This window comes from Sesamum indicum, linkage group LG2 (assembly GCF_026168435.1).
Source record: "Sesamum indicum cultivar Baizhima isolate 11 linkage group LG2, ASM2616843v1, whole genome shotgun sequence".
Taxonomy (NCBI): domain Eukaryota; kingdom Viridiplantae; phylum Streptophyta; class Magnoliopsida; order Lamiales; family Pedaliaceae; genus Sesamum; species Sesamum indicum.
The window spans coordinates 19567566-19583098 of NC_142658.1; the positions used below are offsets into that span (position 1 = coordinate 19567566).

Here is a 15533-nt window from a genome sequence, read left to right on the forward strand (position 1 = left end):
ACTTTTACAAAAATGTGACTGCAAAAGAAAAGGAAAAAGAAAAAGAAAAAGAAAATCAGATTCAAATTAAACAACCCTAACCCTAGTTTTATTAGGATTGCATACACACGGCCACGGGACGGAGATATATAAATTCACGTTTCCCTACCCCTTTTTTTCCATCAATATCTCAACCGACCCGTTTGTTCTCCGTTCCAGTGGATTTCATCCTGACCTCCTTTCTGCCATTCTTTTGAGATTTGGCTTCGTATTCTTCAACCCTTTTGGTTGCTTCTTCTTCATCTTGTTATCCCTAAATAAATTCAAGATTTTTCCTTTGTGAATGGTGGAAATCTCGAGCGCACAATTAATGGTCATCCCTTCTTCTACGAGAAGGGGGATTTCGATTTCGGCCGCGAACTCTTTCTGCTTTGGATCCTGCATGGAAGGCTGGTACTACCGCTGCCTCGGCCTCGACCCTTGAATTCTTGATTTTTGTTTTTTTGTTTTTGGTTTTGTGCAACGAGCCCTTCTCTTCTTTGATTGAATTCTTTGATTGCTCTCTCTTTTCATTCGCAATTTTTTAACGTCTCGTAAAGAAATCTTAAGAAAATCGAAGAAAAATAAAATGTTGCTTTACAAGCAGAAGAAGAATCAGCCCTTTAAAGGGAATCGGTTCTTGATTAGCGTTACGGTGCTCGGTAGTGCTGGGCCCATTCGATTCGTGGTCAATGAGGACGAGCTTGTTGCTGCTGTGATTGATACTGCTCTGAAATCGTATGCGCGCGAGGGGAGGCTTCCTATTCTTGGATCTGACCTCAATAATTTTATGCTCTATTGCCCAATTGCTGGAACTGAAGGTAGTATTTTTATGTCAAATTTGCATGTTTTATTTGAATTATTCTGCACTATGGTGAAATTTGATGTGATATTTAACAATTGGTGTATTTATTGTTTGATGAATGTATTCTCAATTGGTCACTGTAGTTGAATAGTTATATTGCTGCAGTTTGTAGCCATTGTTGCTTTGTTCTGTGTAATACATAATTTTTTGAACTGAAATAGAGTTTTGTTGTGGGTTCATAACATTTGGTCGACCACAGATGTTGATCTGTCATTCTTTAGTACACTGATTGATACTTTTCTGCTATACTTTTAGCTTCAACTTGTCGTATTTCTATGACTCTGTATTTCTTAAGTTATTAGGCTGCTTAATTCTGTGTTAACTTGGGGGAGTTGAATTTTGATGGTTATGATACTTACTTTTACTTGTCTTTGGCTGTAGCGCTGAGTCCATGGGAGACAATTGGGTCAGCCGGTGTTCGGAATTTCATGCTGTGCAAGAAGCCTCAAACTGAGAATTCCATCGACAGTGAGAAGTCATCTGCAATCTCCCGGAAGGGATCTGGAAGCTGGAAGGCTTGGTTTCATAAATCTCTCAATCTCAAGATATCTTCTCATTGAATAAGTCTTATTTCAATCATTGGGGAATTCTATTGGTGTTTAGGATTCTCATGTTTGTCTTTGGTAATGATTCCATTGTCTATTTTGTGGGCAGTTTTCTGCCTGGTCAGCTGTTTCTTAAGTTCACCGTCATGAATAATGTAAACCTTTGTGGTTTTGTTGCTTAATAAAATAGACTTGCTTGTCAAGTTCATCTTTAATTCTTGCTGCTTCTTCGCATTGAATACATCTTTTCCTTCCTGTAATTACATGTGCTGCACCTACAAACTGGTTTGAGTTATACTCATTTTTGCACTAGTGAAAGAAGTTGTTCAGAGTTGTCAAGGAAAAGGTAGACTTCATAGTTTTTATTTGCTTTCTTAAGGTTCCTGGCCATTCACTAAAGTGGTAATGGACCCTTGTAAGGTAAATGTGATAATTTTAAGGTTGGCATTATGGTACATGTTTAACTTGAATGTTCAATGTGCTTGGGGACTTTGATTAATCATGGCCCAGGCAGCCAACTCATTAACTACTGATTACCAAGTTTTGTAAAAATCTGAACTTGATTAGTCTCATGCCAGAGGTTGTTAGAAGCTTATAGCTTTATTACATATAAGTTTTGCGGGGCTTTTCCTTGTTAACATCTGACATTATTGGATTTGTTTGTCTTGTAATGACTGAGGATTACCATATTAGGATCAACAGAGAAGTTGCAGTTTTACATGAAACACTAAATTGTTGGCTTGTGTAGGTACTGGCTGTGATGACATGTGGGTGAGTGCTGACATTCTTGATTTTGCCTACAATTATTCTAGGAGTTGTTGGCTGGATCTTGAAGACAATGGGAAGTATACAAAATGAAATGTTATCACATTGTTTTGGGTGGAAAATATGTATCAGTCTTAAATGTACAGAATGTAATAAAAAGGAAATGAAATAAATTTACAGCTCGATCGGCATCTTTCATGATAGTAATGTTACAATGTCTCTTTTTATGGTTTCCCTTTACTTTCATTTCTTAAAATGCCCTATTCTTATATTTAACACAAATTTCATTTATATGTGCAAAATCTATACTTCTTTTTGAGAGGAAAGCAAAATTGATCAAGCAATTATTATGATGTAAGCGACCATTGCATAACGTTTGCAGACGAGAAGCTTGAGTTGTTTTTAAGCTCCAATGTTCATTTCCTTAGTGAGAAACTTTTAAGATTTATACAAAGTCAAAGACAATACTTCGAACAATTGGATATGAATCGCATCGCATGTCTGGTATGCTTGATCATTTTGTAAGTTTCCAAAATTTTCTTTTCTTAACGAGAAATTTTTTTAAGATAAAATCGTGAGTTTCATACGAAAGCAAAGTGAACAATACATTGAGTAATATGATACCAATCTGATTATATGTCTAGTGTTTTATGTGGGGATGAGGCAAAATGCCCATTCCAAGCCTCCGTCTTCTGGAGGCTAATGATATAAATATATGTATTATATTAGTTGTAAATAAAAAAATTGAAGGTCTTAAAATATTATTTTTCTAACAAAATATAAAAAGTCTGAAATCAAAATAAATAATACTTTACATTACATAACGGCACATGGAATCTATCCATGGCGCATCACATTCATAAACTCATAAATTTGTCGTCATACTAGAATTTCAATGTGTCGTTATAGTGTCGATTTATTTTCTTTCAACAACAAAAACTTAAGTGCAAAGGGCTATCTATGTGCTTCAATTTTAAAACTTTGCTTAGCAATTAAATACCCAACCTACTTATTTCTTAATTATTACTCCTACCTAATATTCTAGAAAACAATAATTATATTATTATATTAAGACATCGACTAATAATTCACTTATTCTTCAATTTAATAAGCAAAACTCGAGACAAAAATACAAAAATAAGCAAGGTGAAACGCTGAGTGACTTTATTGGTATGGGTAAAAGCACGAAATACCCTCCCCCTCCTCCAAAGCTAATAAAATCTCAAAAAATGGTAAGGATATGTGTATTTTTTTTTTACTAACTCTGTCTAATTTGACTCGATCTGACGCCTAGAATTTGAGCCTTTGATTGATAGATACATGACAATATCTGAGAGTCCCTAAATGGGACCGTATAATGACAAATAAGTATAAATAACTCTATAATAAATATCTACGGATGATTTTACAGTGTCCTATTATATTATTTTTATATTAGACTTGTTGGTTTAAAATTATTTATAACTTGATTGTCGGAATATTTTTTATAGAAATAATTGCAACACTTCTAACTTATTTCTTTTGACTCGAGCATCCTAAAACCTGAAGTGGAAGACCTCAACCTCGACCTCGTCGTGTTTAAGAATTTCAAACTCATAACATAAACCTAATAAATGTTCTTACATGTGTCTCGTTCGTTCGTTTGATAAAAACTAAAAGAAAAAAGAAAAAAACAGGAGAAAGTGTTAGTTTCGGTTTCCGTATAGGAATTGGTCATGCAAGTGGCAGAGGCATTCATGCGTCAGTTATATTAACCTCATCCCAACACTCGACACTCGAACACGTACCCTTACCCCCCCCCCCCCCCCCACCCTCCACATTCTCATCTTTATCTACCAAATTTGATGAAAAAAACCCCAAGTAGAATATATGTTAATTTATTTTCTATGAAAAAACAATAATAATAAGAATGCAAAATTAAATGATTGGTGATCAAGTGGTCCGAAATTGCGACCCACCAGCCCCAGTAACATGCATGTCCCTACGGCTGCACATGGGTCGCCTACCCTTTTCACCGTCCTTTCACGCACCTTAAAGATTTCATCGCATTTTTTGTTTTTATTTTTTATTTTTGAATAGAAGCTATTACTTATATTCTTTAATATTTGGTTATTATGACAAATAATATTTTCATATGAGTACGTACATACAAAAACTTGTATGAAGCATCAACCTTAGCATTGAGATACGACCACGTTGGGGTGATTTCATGTAAGAAAGCGCCAATTTTGATATGTTGTCCTCCTTATTTGATACTCTGTACCTACCATCTGCCGACTCAACTTGGTCGTGAGTCAATTATAAATATTATAGTGACGTAACAGTGTTTTTATTAAATAAGGCAAATTAATGACGTACTGTATATTCCAGAATCAATTCTTCTTCTTCTTCCTTAAACCATGTTTGGTTTCCGGAAATTTCAATGTTTTTTAACCCAGGTTAGTTGTGGGCCAGCACCACATGCCTTCAATTTTCTTGCAATCAAATGTTCACGTACCAACCCTTATTATCGGAGCACACAGCATCCCCTATTGGCGTAAACACAGTGATGATGAGCTCCAAGGCCCTATTTCGGAAATCGACCCACCAGCCTGACCCATTCCGGCTCAGTCATGACCAAGTAAATTTCGAGATGCCAACCAAGTTGTTTTATGTGTAGTATAACATCAATACAAGTGTTGTAAATTTTCTATAAATTATTTTTTATTAATCATAATAATTAAGTATTATAAGCTCATCATCTCTTTCAAAAAGGGACACAACCCGAATCAGTAGGGGATAGCAACAACTTCATCTTGATTTTGGAATGGGTATATGGACAGATCAACAGCTTCATACAACACCACCCTTCCTCTGGAGATGTATGCTCTTCCAAAATCTATTTTTCACTTTTTATAAATATTTAAGGCTATATTTGTCATTTCACACCTTGGATTATTTTTATATATTAAATAAAATAAACACCCCTTAATATTTATCTTACTAATTCAAGCAAACAAAGTAAACGGGTGACAGGTAATACACACCTAATCTTATTTTATATTTCATTTTAATTTATTCTATAATCCGATTATTCACACAACAAAATAAACGAGGCCTAAATATAAATCAAAGAGAATAAGTATTAAATTATAAAGTGGATAGATAAATATTTGACCCTATGCAGTCCATTGCATGTTCTGTTTTGATAGGAAAATATAAATTTTTGTCTGAATTGTGAATATATTTGGATTACTTAATGAACTTATATTTTCTAGTTAATATAGTATCATATTTTTAATAAAAATACATATCAATAAACATATATATATATATATATATTTAATTATTTTTGAAAAACTGAAAACTGGACGACTTGAAAGAATAGCTTAGTGGGCATTTTGTGGCTATATGGGTGGATATTGTTTCCTTAATTGTTTGTGGGTGTGCGAGCATCCCATTTTCTTATTCACTCCCACAACACACTGCTGTTTTTTTATTTCAAGGGAAAGCGTAGAGAAGGAAGAGGAAACATTGGAAAGTAGTTTGGAATGGATGCTTTGGGTCTTCTGAGAATCCGGGTTCGCAGAGGTATGAATCTTGCTGTCCGTGACACTAGAAGCAGTGATCCTTACGTTGTTATTGAATCCGGCTCTCAGGTCATCTCTCATCTTTCTTAATTCTCTGTTTCCTTTTTTTTCCTATTTCCACTTGATCGCAAGTTCAGACATGAATGAACTGAAAATAGATTAGTGCTGTTTTTGCTCTTTCGATTGTGTTTGTGTTGTATGTGTTCTAATTTTATTTGATGGGCTGTATGATTTTCGGTGGAATTGATGGATTTATGGAGTTTTGGCCTGAAATCTCCACATCGTAAAAGCATTTTAGTTGTTGAGGTATATGGAGTGAATTGTTGTCCGCATCCTCATCAATTTTCTCGAAGAATGATGCTTTACTTTACAATGAATTTAATGCTCTTACATAACCATATATCAGAAAAAAAGAAAAACTATTTACTGAAGTAAATTGATACCCCCCCCCCCCCCCCGCGCGCCCCGTTTTTTTTTTTTCTCTTTCATGGAATTTGGACCTATTAGTTCTTGATTCTAGAGTTTTCCGGACTCAATTTGGGCCCTTGAAGAAGCTTCATTAATGGCTGGACAATTTAAGTAGAGTCTTTGTCATGCTGTCCTTTGGTCCGGTGAGAGAAAAAGAAAAGAAAACTATGACATTTGTTGGAATAATTGAGATTTCTTATGCTCAAACACAGCACTTATGCGCTTTTGGCATCTCAAATAATTTGAGGTTGCAGTTTTTGTTATCCCTTCAAACCAAAATTCCGTCAATTATAACGATGTTACTTATGGAAGGATCAAAACAGATAAAATTTTGATGACAAAAACTGCAGTCTCAAATTATTTGATGATCAAAATCGTATAAATGGTTATGTTTGAGGACCAAAATTGTAATTATCCTGATATTTGTCGGAGAACGTGCTAATTATTTTTTGGGCGTTCTTGATGCCATTTGCTACATTTCCCTTTGTAGTCTGAAAACGATACCCAATGCTCGAAAACGAGACAATTGGTTGGTTGCTGTAGAATTGGCTGAACTCGTTTCGAGCCAGCCAGAATTTTCCCTTTACTTTACAATATTCCACATAATTCACTTCTTCAATTACTCATTTGTAGCGATAGTCGGATGACTGATACACTCTCCAGCTTTAGGACATTCACGATGTTTAACTATCTAATGAGTTGAAATTGTATTACAAGAATTGCCGTTAACTTTTAGTTTGCTTAGGGTTAAATCTACTCTCTCTCTCTCTCTATATATATATATATATATTCTCAATCACTTTCTGAGAAAATGTCTATAAAAGAGAGGTATAAAAGGGACGGCCGACTGTGATCTAGACAAAGAAACCCCATATGATGGTATTGATTGACTCTTTTACGACGTTTCTTGACCACAAATGATATCTTGATATCCAGTTCAGCGCTGGTGCAATATGTTGAATGATGCAGATAGCTTTTAATGTTTGTGTATTCTGATTTTATACATAATTGCTGCAGAGAGTGAAGACCAGAGTTGTCAAAGACAACTGCAACCCTGTCTGGGACGAAGAGCTCACTATTTACGTCAAGGATCTTAATGATCCCATCGTTCTAGTAAGTAATCTTTTTTTTTTTTTTTTTTTTTCCTGCGAATATAAGCTGTCATTTCTAAAGCTAAAGAAAACACCATGCTTCCAGTCTCCAATGATGTTTCTTGTACTTTTTTAGTCTGTTTATGACAAAGACACGTTCACTGGAGATGACAGCATGGGAAACGCTCGTATTGACATCAAACCTTACATAGAATGTCTGAGGATGGGATTGAAAGATCTCGCAGATGGCGCTAGAATTGATAGAGTTGAGCCGAGCAGTGAGAACTGCCTAGCGGATGAGAGCTTTGTCGTCTGGAACAAAGGGAAAATGACTCAAGACATGATTCTCAGGTTGAGAAATGTTGAATGTGGTGAACTAGAGCTCCAAATTGAATGGCTTGATCTTCCAGGTTGCAGCCGAGGCTTCAAGATTTAAGATGGGGAATCATGTTCACAAAGTACATAAATAAAATTGTTGATGGGACGACCATGGTATCATATACGGGTCAGCATGATAAATATGAAACTGTTTCTCGATTAGAACGATGTAGGAATAACATCTTGGATCGTCTCTGTACTCGTTGTTGGCTCAGCTGATTCGACTACTCGTCTGTGTAGTGTAACCAAGTTGCATATAATGTATGTGTTAGAACTGCTGAGTTATTGCTGCTGTAACTTGTAAACTTTTATTGTGCTTTACTGCGAAAAGCATTGGCATTGTTAATAGGTAGAATTACCCAGAGAAAAGACACCCGCGACCTAAAGTGTAATTACACACGCCATTCTTATACCCAATAAAAATGTTAACATTCTTACATCGACACATTCTCCCCCATTCCCAACCCGAAAAAGGCGAAAGAAACCATTAAGAATCCCCCAAAATACCCTTGTTAACTTGGTTAGACATATATTAATGTCTCTGGGGAGTGTTTGTGTGATTACACTAAACTTCAAAGGGGGCGATAGAATAATATTACGTCAAATTACATATTGCCTCTCTGTATTTTCAAAGGAGAATATTCTTATAATTATATCAAACTTCATAACAATGTAAACACCCCCAAACCAACAAAAAAAAGAAAAAAAATGAGAGCCAAGTTTATTTATGCTAATTGTTGCTTTAACCCTTCAGTCTGACCGCCGACATCTTGCATTCTGAAAGAAAAGCTTACATTATGTTTGGATTTGTGTTTTAGTTGTTTTGTTTTGTATTTTGGAAATAGAGAGAGAAAAATAGAGATAAGTAAGTGTGTGTTGAAAATAGATGATATGTTTGGATTTGTGTTTTGGGAAAATTTAAAATATTTTAAAATAAGTTGTGTAGGTTTGATGTTGGGATTTGGGAGACAAAAATCACTGTTCATTGTCAAATCATATATTTTTATATATAAATATGTATATATATTAATATTTATGTTTAAGGTTGTACTTTTGGGAGACAAAAATTACTGTTTATTGTCAAATCATGTCTGTTTTATATTATATATATATATATATATATTATATATAGAAAGTTGAAAAATAGAAAAACACGTAGATAAGGTGTAAAAATACAAAAACAAATATTGAGTGTGTTTTATCTTGTCTCGGGAATTGCGGAGTAACAAATCCAAACAAAGCCTTAATGAGTTGGCTAACCCCTGCCCATTTGGTAATTTACCTGTCCAACACAGTGACATGGACGACATACTTGGTTAAACGATGTGATGCGGCGGAGTTGCTGGCATTCCAGATGCCTGCTGACTTACTACATGACAAGGACTCTAAAGTGCCACGACAGTGTTGACATGTCAACTGAGCTCTCAATGAGTTGGTTGTTATTTCTATAAGTCCCAAAAAATTAGTCTTAATTAATAATTATAAAAAATATTTTGACGATAGTTAAAAAATAACAAATATTTCTGATACTTGTTATTGGAGCCGTTTTATAATGTTATTTGGTAAGGCAAGCTGTATCTCTCTTCTATAATTTCCCCTTTACATAATTACTCCAATTTGTAGTTCTTCACAAGATGTAAGCGTATAATATATAAGATGAATTTAAAGATGAAATAAATATTATTATCAGAAACGAAAAATTTCAATGTCAAGCATATGTATATCTGAACTGGATATTTTGTTGGAATATTCAACACAATCATCGCCCATATATATATATGTATATATATATGCCATTGTGATCTATTAAAATTGAAAGAAAATAAAAATATCACAGGCTGCGATATATTTCAAATAAAACAAGGTAAAAATCTTGCGTGCAATTTTGGAAGCTTGTCTACAGATATTTTTGTCCGAGAAATGATTTGCAAACGTAGGGTTGTCCGACCTTCACTTATAAAAAAAACCTTATCTTCCGCAATTCCTTGTTCCCTGTGTTCAAATTGAAATATCATCTCAGCTCCAGACCGCCAAAAACTTTCCATGGCTTCCCAATCTCTAACTCACCATATTCCCACAAAGACAAACTTCCCATCATTTCAAAAAACGAGACCCTTTCGCTCTAACAACAATCTTATTACGTTCCCATCTTTTTCTACTGCTAAACTCCACCCAGTTCGCGTAGCGTCTTACAACTCTACGTCGACTACTGCAGGGTACAATGATCAAGTGGTGGTGGATGAGGAAATGGACAGGATTAGGCGGCTGCAGAACGGGTCCGACGTGCGTGGGGTGGCGCTGAAGGGCGAGAAGGGGCGGTCCGTGGACCTGACACCGCCGGCGGTGGAGGCGATAGCGGAGAGCTTTGGGGAGTGGGTGGTTAGTGGACTGGAGATAGAAAGAGGTGGAGGGGGGGCGCCGGCCAGGGTGTCGCTGGGGAGGGACCCGAGGATTTCTGGCGGGGTATTGAGCGTGGCGGTGTTTGCGGGGCTTGCTCGGGCGGGTTGTGTGGTTTTCGACATGGGACTTGCGACCACGCCGGCTTGCTTCATGAGTACATTGCTGCCTCCGTTTACGTATGACGCCTCTATAATGGTAGGGCGGACTAGCCCTTCCTATATAATCATCCTTGCTATATAGTTGGCATGCATTCAATTCTTTCTCTAGGTACAGAAATTAATACTAATTTTTTTTCTTTATATATAAATCAAATGAACTTTTTTTTTTGTTTTTTCACAGTAGCTATAGGGTATATGTGTGAAGTGAAATACATGATAAAAATACTAGTTCAAATAGATATTATTCACAACTATTTAATTTCTTCAATTAGCAATTATTGCAATTAGTTTTATTCGATTGAGTTTAGTCAATCAGTCCTTTTCAATTCAAGGGAAAAGAAAAAACAATAGTCAACTTTAATTCTTGATATAAAACATTTTGGGTAAATTACATGCATCGCCTATCATGTTAGATTTTTAATTACATACACACCACATACTTTTTATAAAATTATAAATGTGAGGAGTGTCAGTGCAATGTATACAGAAGGGTGTTTTTGTAAGGTTTCGGTATTTTTGCATTACAATTATAATTAAATGTACTTTTGGTCCCGTAAGTTAGGTCATTTGACGTTTTCGTCATTTAACTTTTTAAGATATTATTTTGGTCCTAAATCTTTTTAATTTTTTGTGATTTAGTCTCTTTTTTTTTGGAATTCACCCTACTCGTCGAAAAAATACATTTAATACTTACCACTACAACTCTGATAACATTTTTTAGTCACACGAACAAGGTTTTCCTAATCATTTCCCTGAATTCACCTTTTCTCCAAGAAGGAAAAGAAACCTTTTTTTTTTTTAATCTATAGATAGGAAATCAAGAAATTGAAGAGAAATTGATTTTGGGTACAGATGACAGCATCCCACTTGCCCTACACACGCAATGGCTTGAAATTCTTCACAAAGAAAGGAGGTCTCACATCGCCACAAGTGGAGGAGATTTGCGATAACGCTGCCCGGAAATACGCCAACCGCTTCGCCAAACTGTCGACAGCACTTAGGGTTCCGCCAACCAGAGTCGATTTCATGAGCGCTTATGCTCACCACCTCAGAGATATTATCAAACAAAGAGTCGATCATCCCTTGCATTATGACTCTCCTCTTCAAGGATTTCAGGTTCTCCTTCCATTCATTTTAACCTTTTCTCTACCTACGGGCAAAATTGTGTTTTGATACCATTAAAAAAGGTCAGTTTTATTTTTGGTACCATAAATTTTGCAAGTCGTGTTTTGGTACTATTAAACCAAAAAGTAAACATTTTTTGTACCAACTTAACGGCAGAGCCATATAGGCCTTAACGGCAGTCAATCCTACCATTTTGGCGGGAAAAGTCATGTGAGTCTGGAAAAAAAGAGGAAAAATTGGTTTTTCAATATTTTATAGTGTTTTGGTACTATTAAACCTAAAAATAAGTCTTTTTGGTATCATAAAGTCATGTGCACCGGAAAATAAGTAATAAACACATTCCAAAATAAAAGATAGATTCCATAAATATGAAGTAAAATATATTGGTTATAAATACACGATTTGAGCTAATTGAAACCTGGTTTGACAAAACCCACTTGACAAAATATATAAGATAAAATATGTCAAGTGGGTTTTGTCAAATTTTTGTCAAACCAGGTTTTTAATTAGCTCAAATCGTGTATTTATAACCAATATATTTTGTTTCATGTTTATGAATTCTATTTTTTATTTTGGAATATGTTGTATTACTTATATTGTGCCACACATGATTTTATGAGACCAAAAAGGCTTATTTTTAGGTTTAATGGTACCAAAATAAATATTGAAAGACCAATTTTCTCTTTTTTCTCAAACTCGTGTGACTTTTCCTGCCAAAATTGTGAGGTTGACGGCCGTTAAGGCCCATGTGCACGGCACATGGGCTTTGCCCTTAAGTTGGAACAAAAAATGCTTATTTTTTGGTTTAATAGTACCAAAATTCGAACTTGCAAAATTTGTGGTATCAAAAATAAAACTAATCTTTTTTAATGGTACCAAAACACTATTTTACCCCTCCACCTACTACTTTCATCATCAACCACATATATCAAAATCCACATAAAAAAAAAAACACATATATTAAAAGAAATCTAATTTTTTGTCATCATTAATTACGATAACAAAACGTAAAAATTCATAGTAAATACTAGTTAACTGTAGTTGTACAATAACTGTCAATCATTATTTTCACGGAAAATCAATGCCAAAACTACTAGTTATAACTATGACTTTTTTTTTTTTTTTGTTTTTGCAATAATTAAAAATCATGAGAAATATTATTCAATCATGATAAATAACATTGATTTTTTATTATGTCTAAGTCGTGCTCATTTATTATAGAGGGAATAATCCATTTTAATTTGTAGAGTGATATTAATATATCCTATAAGTTTGTCTAAAGCCAAGCTCTTCAAATCATCTATTCTACTTTTCCCTCTAGCCAAAAGTCCTTATATATGCTGTACTCGATTGGATTAAATTTCTATTTCAAATTTCTATCGCATTTTTTATTTTATTTAATATATATACTCATAATGAGTATAAATTTTTTTATATAAATAAAATACATGTCCTTATTTCATAACATTTATATGTTAATTGAAATAGACGATATAATAACCTTTGAAATTGAAAATTCCATCACCTATTAGTAGGTGCAGGAAAATGATGTTTTTATCCTTATTTCTAACCCCGACTGCATATTCGGAGTGATGCCCATTCTTTAATTATTCTCTCGTAATCTAAATCATTATCTATGCAGATAATCGTAAATGCTGGAAACGGATCAGGAGGGTTCTTCACATGGGACGTGTTGGACAAGCTGGGTGCAGACACATTCGGCTCTCTCCACCTCAACCCGGACGGAATGTTCCCTAACCACATCCCAAATCCAGAGGACAAAACTGCCATGGCCCTAACACGGGCCGCCGTGCTTGAAAACAAAGCCGATCTCGGCATAGTTTTCGACACGGACGTCGACCGAAGTGGCGTGGTGGATAAACATGGCAACCCTATAAACGGCGACAAGCTTATCGCGCTCATGTCCGCTATTGTGTTGAAGGAGCACCCAAACACGACTATCGTGACCGATGCACGTACTAGCATGGCGTTGACGCGATTTATCACGGACAGAGGAGGGCATCACTGCCTGTACAGGGTTGGATACCGGAATGTGATTGATAAGGGAGTTCAGCTCAACAAGGATGGCATTGAGACCCATCTTATGATGGAAACATCCGGACATGGTGCCCTCAAAGAGAATCACTTTCTTGATGATGGTATATAATTATATATGCCCTTTTAGTTTTGCTAGCATATAGGAAAGACAAAATAATATTTTCGGTCACAAAGGGTAGGGGTCAATATTTTTAATCTTCTACTTACCTGATTCTCAAAATGATTTCAAAATTAGAAAAAATTGAGTTACTTGATCCCATGCTTTACGAAATTTTTAAAATGGTCTTAAAATTTGAAAAGTTCAAAATATTTCGTTTCATAAAATCTCCTAAAACAAAGAACTAAGAGTACTGGACCCCTACCCTATTAGACTACAGGGGTAATTTCGATGTCCGGGGAATTTCCTTGTTACAATCCCTAACTTTAGGTTGGGATGATCAACAAATGATCAATGGGAATACTTTGTATGGGTTAGAGTCCAACAGGGGACAAAATGCTTTTTTTAGTTCAACAAAACAAGCACAAAATTTATTTTGGTATCACAATTATGATAGGTTTTGCTTTTAGTTCAATAAAATTCATAATCATGTATTTTTAGTCCTAAAAAATCATATGCGTTATGGTTTTGGGACTAAATATATGTTATGATTTTGAAACTAAAAAGTCTCAAAATCACATTTTTTGGCACTAAAAAGATGTGATTTTGAGTTTTATGGGATAAAAAACGTCACCTTATATGATTATGATACCAAAATAAATTCTGTCCTTATTTTATGGGATTAGAAAAATATTTTATCGTTCAAAAAAGGTAATTGGGTCACCAATTGATCCCTTTTAAAGTGGGAAAAAAAATCCTCAGTTAGCCGTGTTCTTAGTTTTCGGAGTAAAGTTTTGGGGTTTATGTAATTCTAAAAGTGGGATATTTGCAGGTGCTTATATGGTGGTAAAAATTATCATAGAAATGGTGAGGATGAAACTTGAAGGATCGGAGGAAGGAATTGGAAGCCTAATACAAGACCTTGATGAGCCTCTGGAATCAGTGGAGCTGAGAATGAACATCCTGTCCGAGCCCAGGTTTGCAAAGACAAAAGGCGTCCAAGCTATTGAGGAATTCAGAAATTTCATCGAGGTAAGAAATTTTCAATTACGTCCATGTCCGAGCCAGGTTCTCTCTCTCTCTCATGCCCTAACAGCTCGGATTGGTTAAATCAAGAGAAAAACTCAATTTGTTTTGTCAACAGCAAGGAAGATTAGAAGGGTGGGAACTGGATTCCTGTGGAGATTGTTGGGTAAGTGAAGGGTGCCTTGTGGACTCTAATGACACTCCAGCACCGGTTGACGCCCATATGTACAGGTACCATGCACACAAATACAATCCCAAACCCTGATTCAGCTTTTTATCTAATACGAAACTCGAACAGTACCCTTTCAGACCATGACTAAGTAATTGTGTGAACAAACTCTAAATCACAGTCCACGCACTTATATATATATATATATATATATATATTCAAAAACTAAAACTAGCCATCGATAACTTATATAATTTGGCCATAAGTAAAAGGGTGTTAGTATAATTATAATTCAGTTCACAGTTGTGAAAATTCGACTCGATTGAAATTATAATCCAGGGCCAAAGTGTCAGAGGCAGAACATGGAGAACATGGGTGGGTACACCTGAGGCAGAGCATCCACAACCCGAATATAGCTGTTAATCTTCAGTCCACAGTTCCAGGGGGTTGCCAGTCCATGGCAAGAGCTCTCAGGGACAAGTAAGCAATCCTTGGAGCTCCACATATGCTGATTACTCCTAATGTCTGAAATTAATTTCCTCGTACGTACTTAAATAGTACCGTTGGATGATATTAACTTGTTGCTGTTGCCAGGTTTCTTGTAGCCAGTGGGTTGGATAAAATCCTTGATATTTCCCAAATTGACAATTACGCAAGTGGAAATGGGAAGCTCTAGTGCAAGAAATAAGCATAAAGTGTAATTAGCAGAAATATAATTGTGCTCAACAGCTTTGTAACATAGTTTGCAATACAGAGTTTGTACAGATATATACTTGTGTGCATATATATCGAGCAAGAACA

At 35.3% G+C, this 15533-nt stretch overlaps 3 protein-coding genes across 3 annotated transcripts; all 3 read left to right on the top strand.

Annotated features, from left to right (window-relative positions):
* LOC105156232 (uncharacterized protein At4g22758) lies at nucleotides 1–1643 on the top strand. The gene is made up of 2 exons (XM_011072308.3): nucleotides 1–839; nucleotides 1265–1643. Exons 1-2 carry the CDS (start codon nucleotides 608–610, stop codon nucleotides 1441–1443), a joined length of 411 nt encoding a protein of 136 aa, XP_011070610.1. The 5' UTR covers nucleotides 1–607; the 3' UTR covers nucleotides 1444–1643.
* Nucleotides 1644–5573: 3930 nt separating this feature from the next.
* Nucleotides 5574–8045, top strand: LOC105156233 (protein C2-DOMAIN ABA-RELATED 7). The gene is made up of 3 exons (XM_011072309.3): nucleotides 5574–5831; nucleotides 7248–7343; nucleotides 7458–8045. The coding sequence occupies exons 1-3, from the start codon at nucleotides 5724–5726 to the stop codon at nucleotides 7755–7757; spliced, it is 504 nt and encodes a 167-aa protein (XP_011070611.1). The 5' UTR covers nucleotides 5574–5723; the 3' UTR covers nucleotides 7758–8045.
* Nucleotides 8046–9671: 1626 nt separating this feature from the next.
* On the top strand, nucleotides 9672–15533 carry LOC105156326 (phosphoglucomutase, putative / glucose phosphomutase). The gene is made up of 7 exons (XM_088876254.1): nucleotides 9672–10294; nucleotides 11110–11373; nucleotides 13025–13541; nucleotides 14370–14569; nucleotides 14682–14794; nucleotides 15072–15212; nucleotides 15327–15533. Exons 1-7 carry the CDS (start codon nucleotides 9743–9745, stop codon nucleotides 15406–15408), a joined length of 1869 nt encoding a protein of 622 aa, XP_088732380.1. The 5' UTR covers nucleotides 9672–9742; the 3' UTR covers nucleotides 15409–15533.

What these genes read in the sequence shown, in the direction of transcription:
- LOC105156326 (XM_088876254.1), top strand. Translation starts at nt 9,743, where the DNA reads ATGGCTTCCCAATCTCTAACTCACCATATTCCCACAAAGACAAACTTC. An exon ending in CGTATGACGCCTCTATAATG is followed by an intron (nt 10,295 to 11,109) that starts GTAGGGCGGACT and finishes TTTTGGGTACAG; the next exon opens with ATGACAGCATCCCACTTGCC. An exon ending in GAATCACTTTCTTGATGATG is followed by an intron (nt 13,542 to 14,369) that starts GTATATAATTAT and finishes GGATATTTGCAG; the next exon opens with GTGCTTATATGGTGGTAAAA.
- LOC105156232 (XM_011072308.3), top strand. Translation starts at nt 608, where the DNA reads ATGTTGCTTTACAAGCAGAAGAAGAATCAGCCCTTTAAAGGGAATCGG. An exon ending in CCCAATTGCTGGAACTGAAG is followed by an intron (nt 840 to 1,264) that starts GTAGTATTTTTA and finishes CTTTGGCTGTAG; the next exon opens with CGCTGAGTCCATGGGAGACA.
- LOC105156233 (XM_011072309.3), top strand. Translation starts at nt 5,724, where the DNA reads ATGGATGCTTTGGGTCTTCTGAGAATCCGGGTTCGCAGAGGTATGAAT. An exon ending in TTATTGAATCCGGCTCTCAG is followed by an intron (nt 5,832 to 7,247) that starts GTCATCTCTCAT and finishes TAATTGCTGCAG; the next exon opens with AGAGTGAAGACCAGAGTTGT. An exon ending in TTAATGATCCCATCGTTCTA is followed by an intron (nt 7,344 to 7,457) that starts GTAAGTAATCTT and finishes GTACTTTTTTAG; the next exon opens with TCTGTTTATGACAAAGACAC.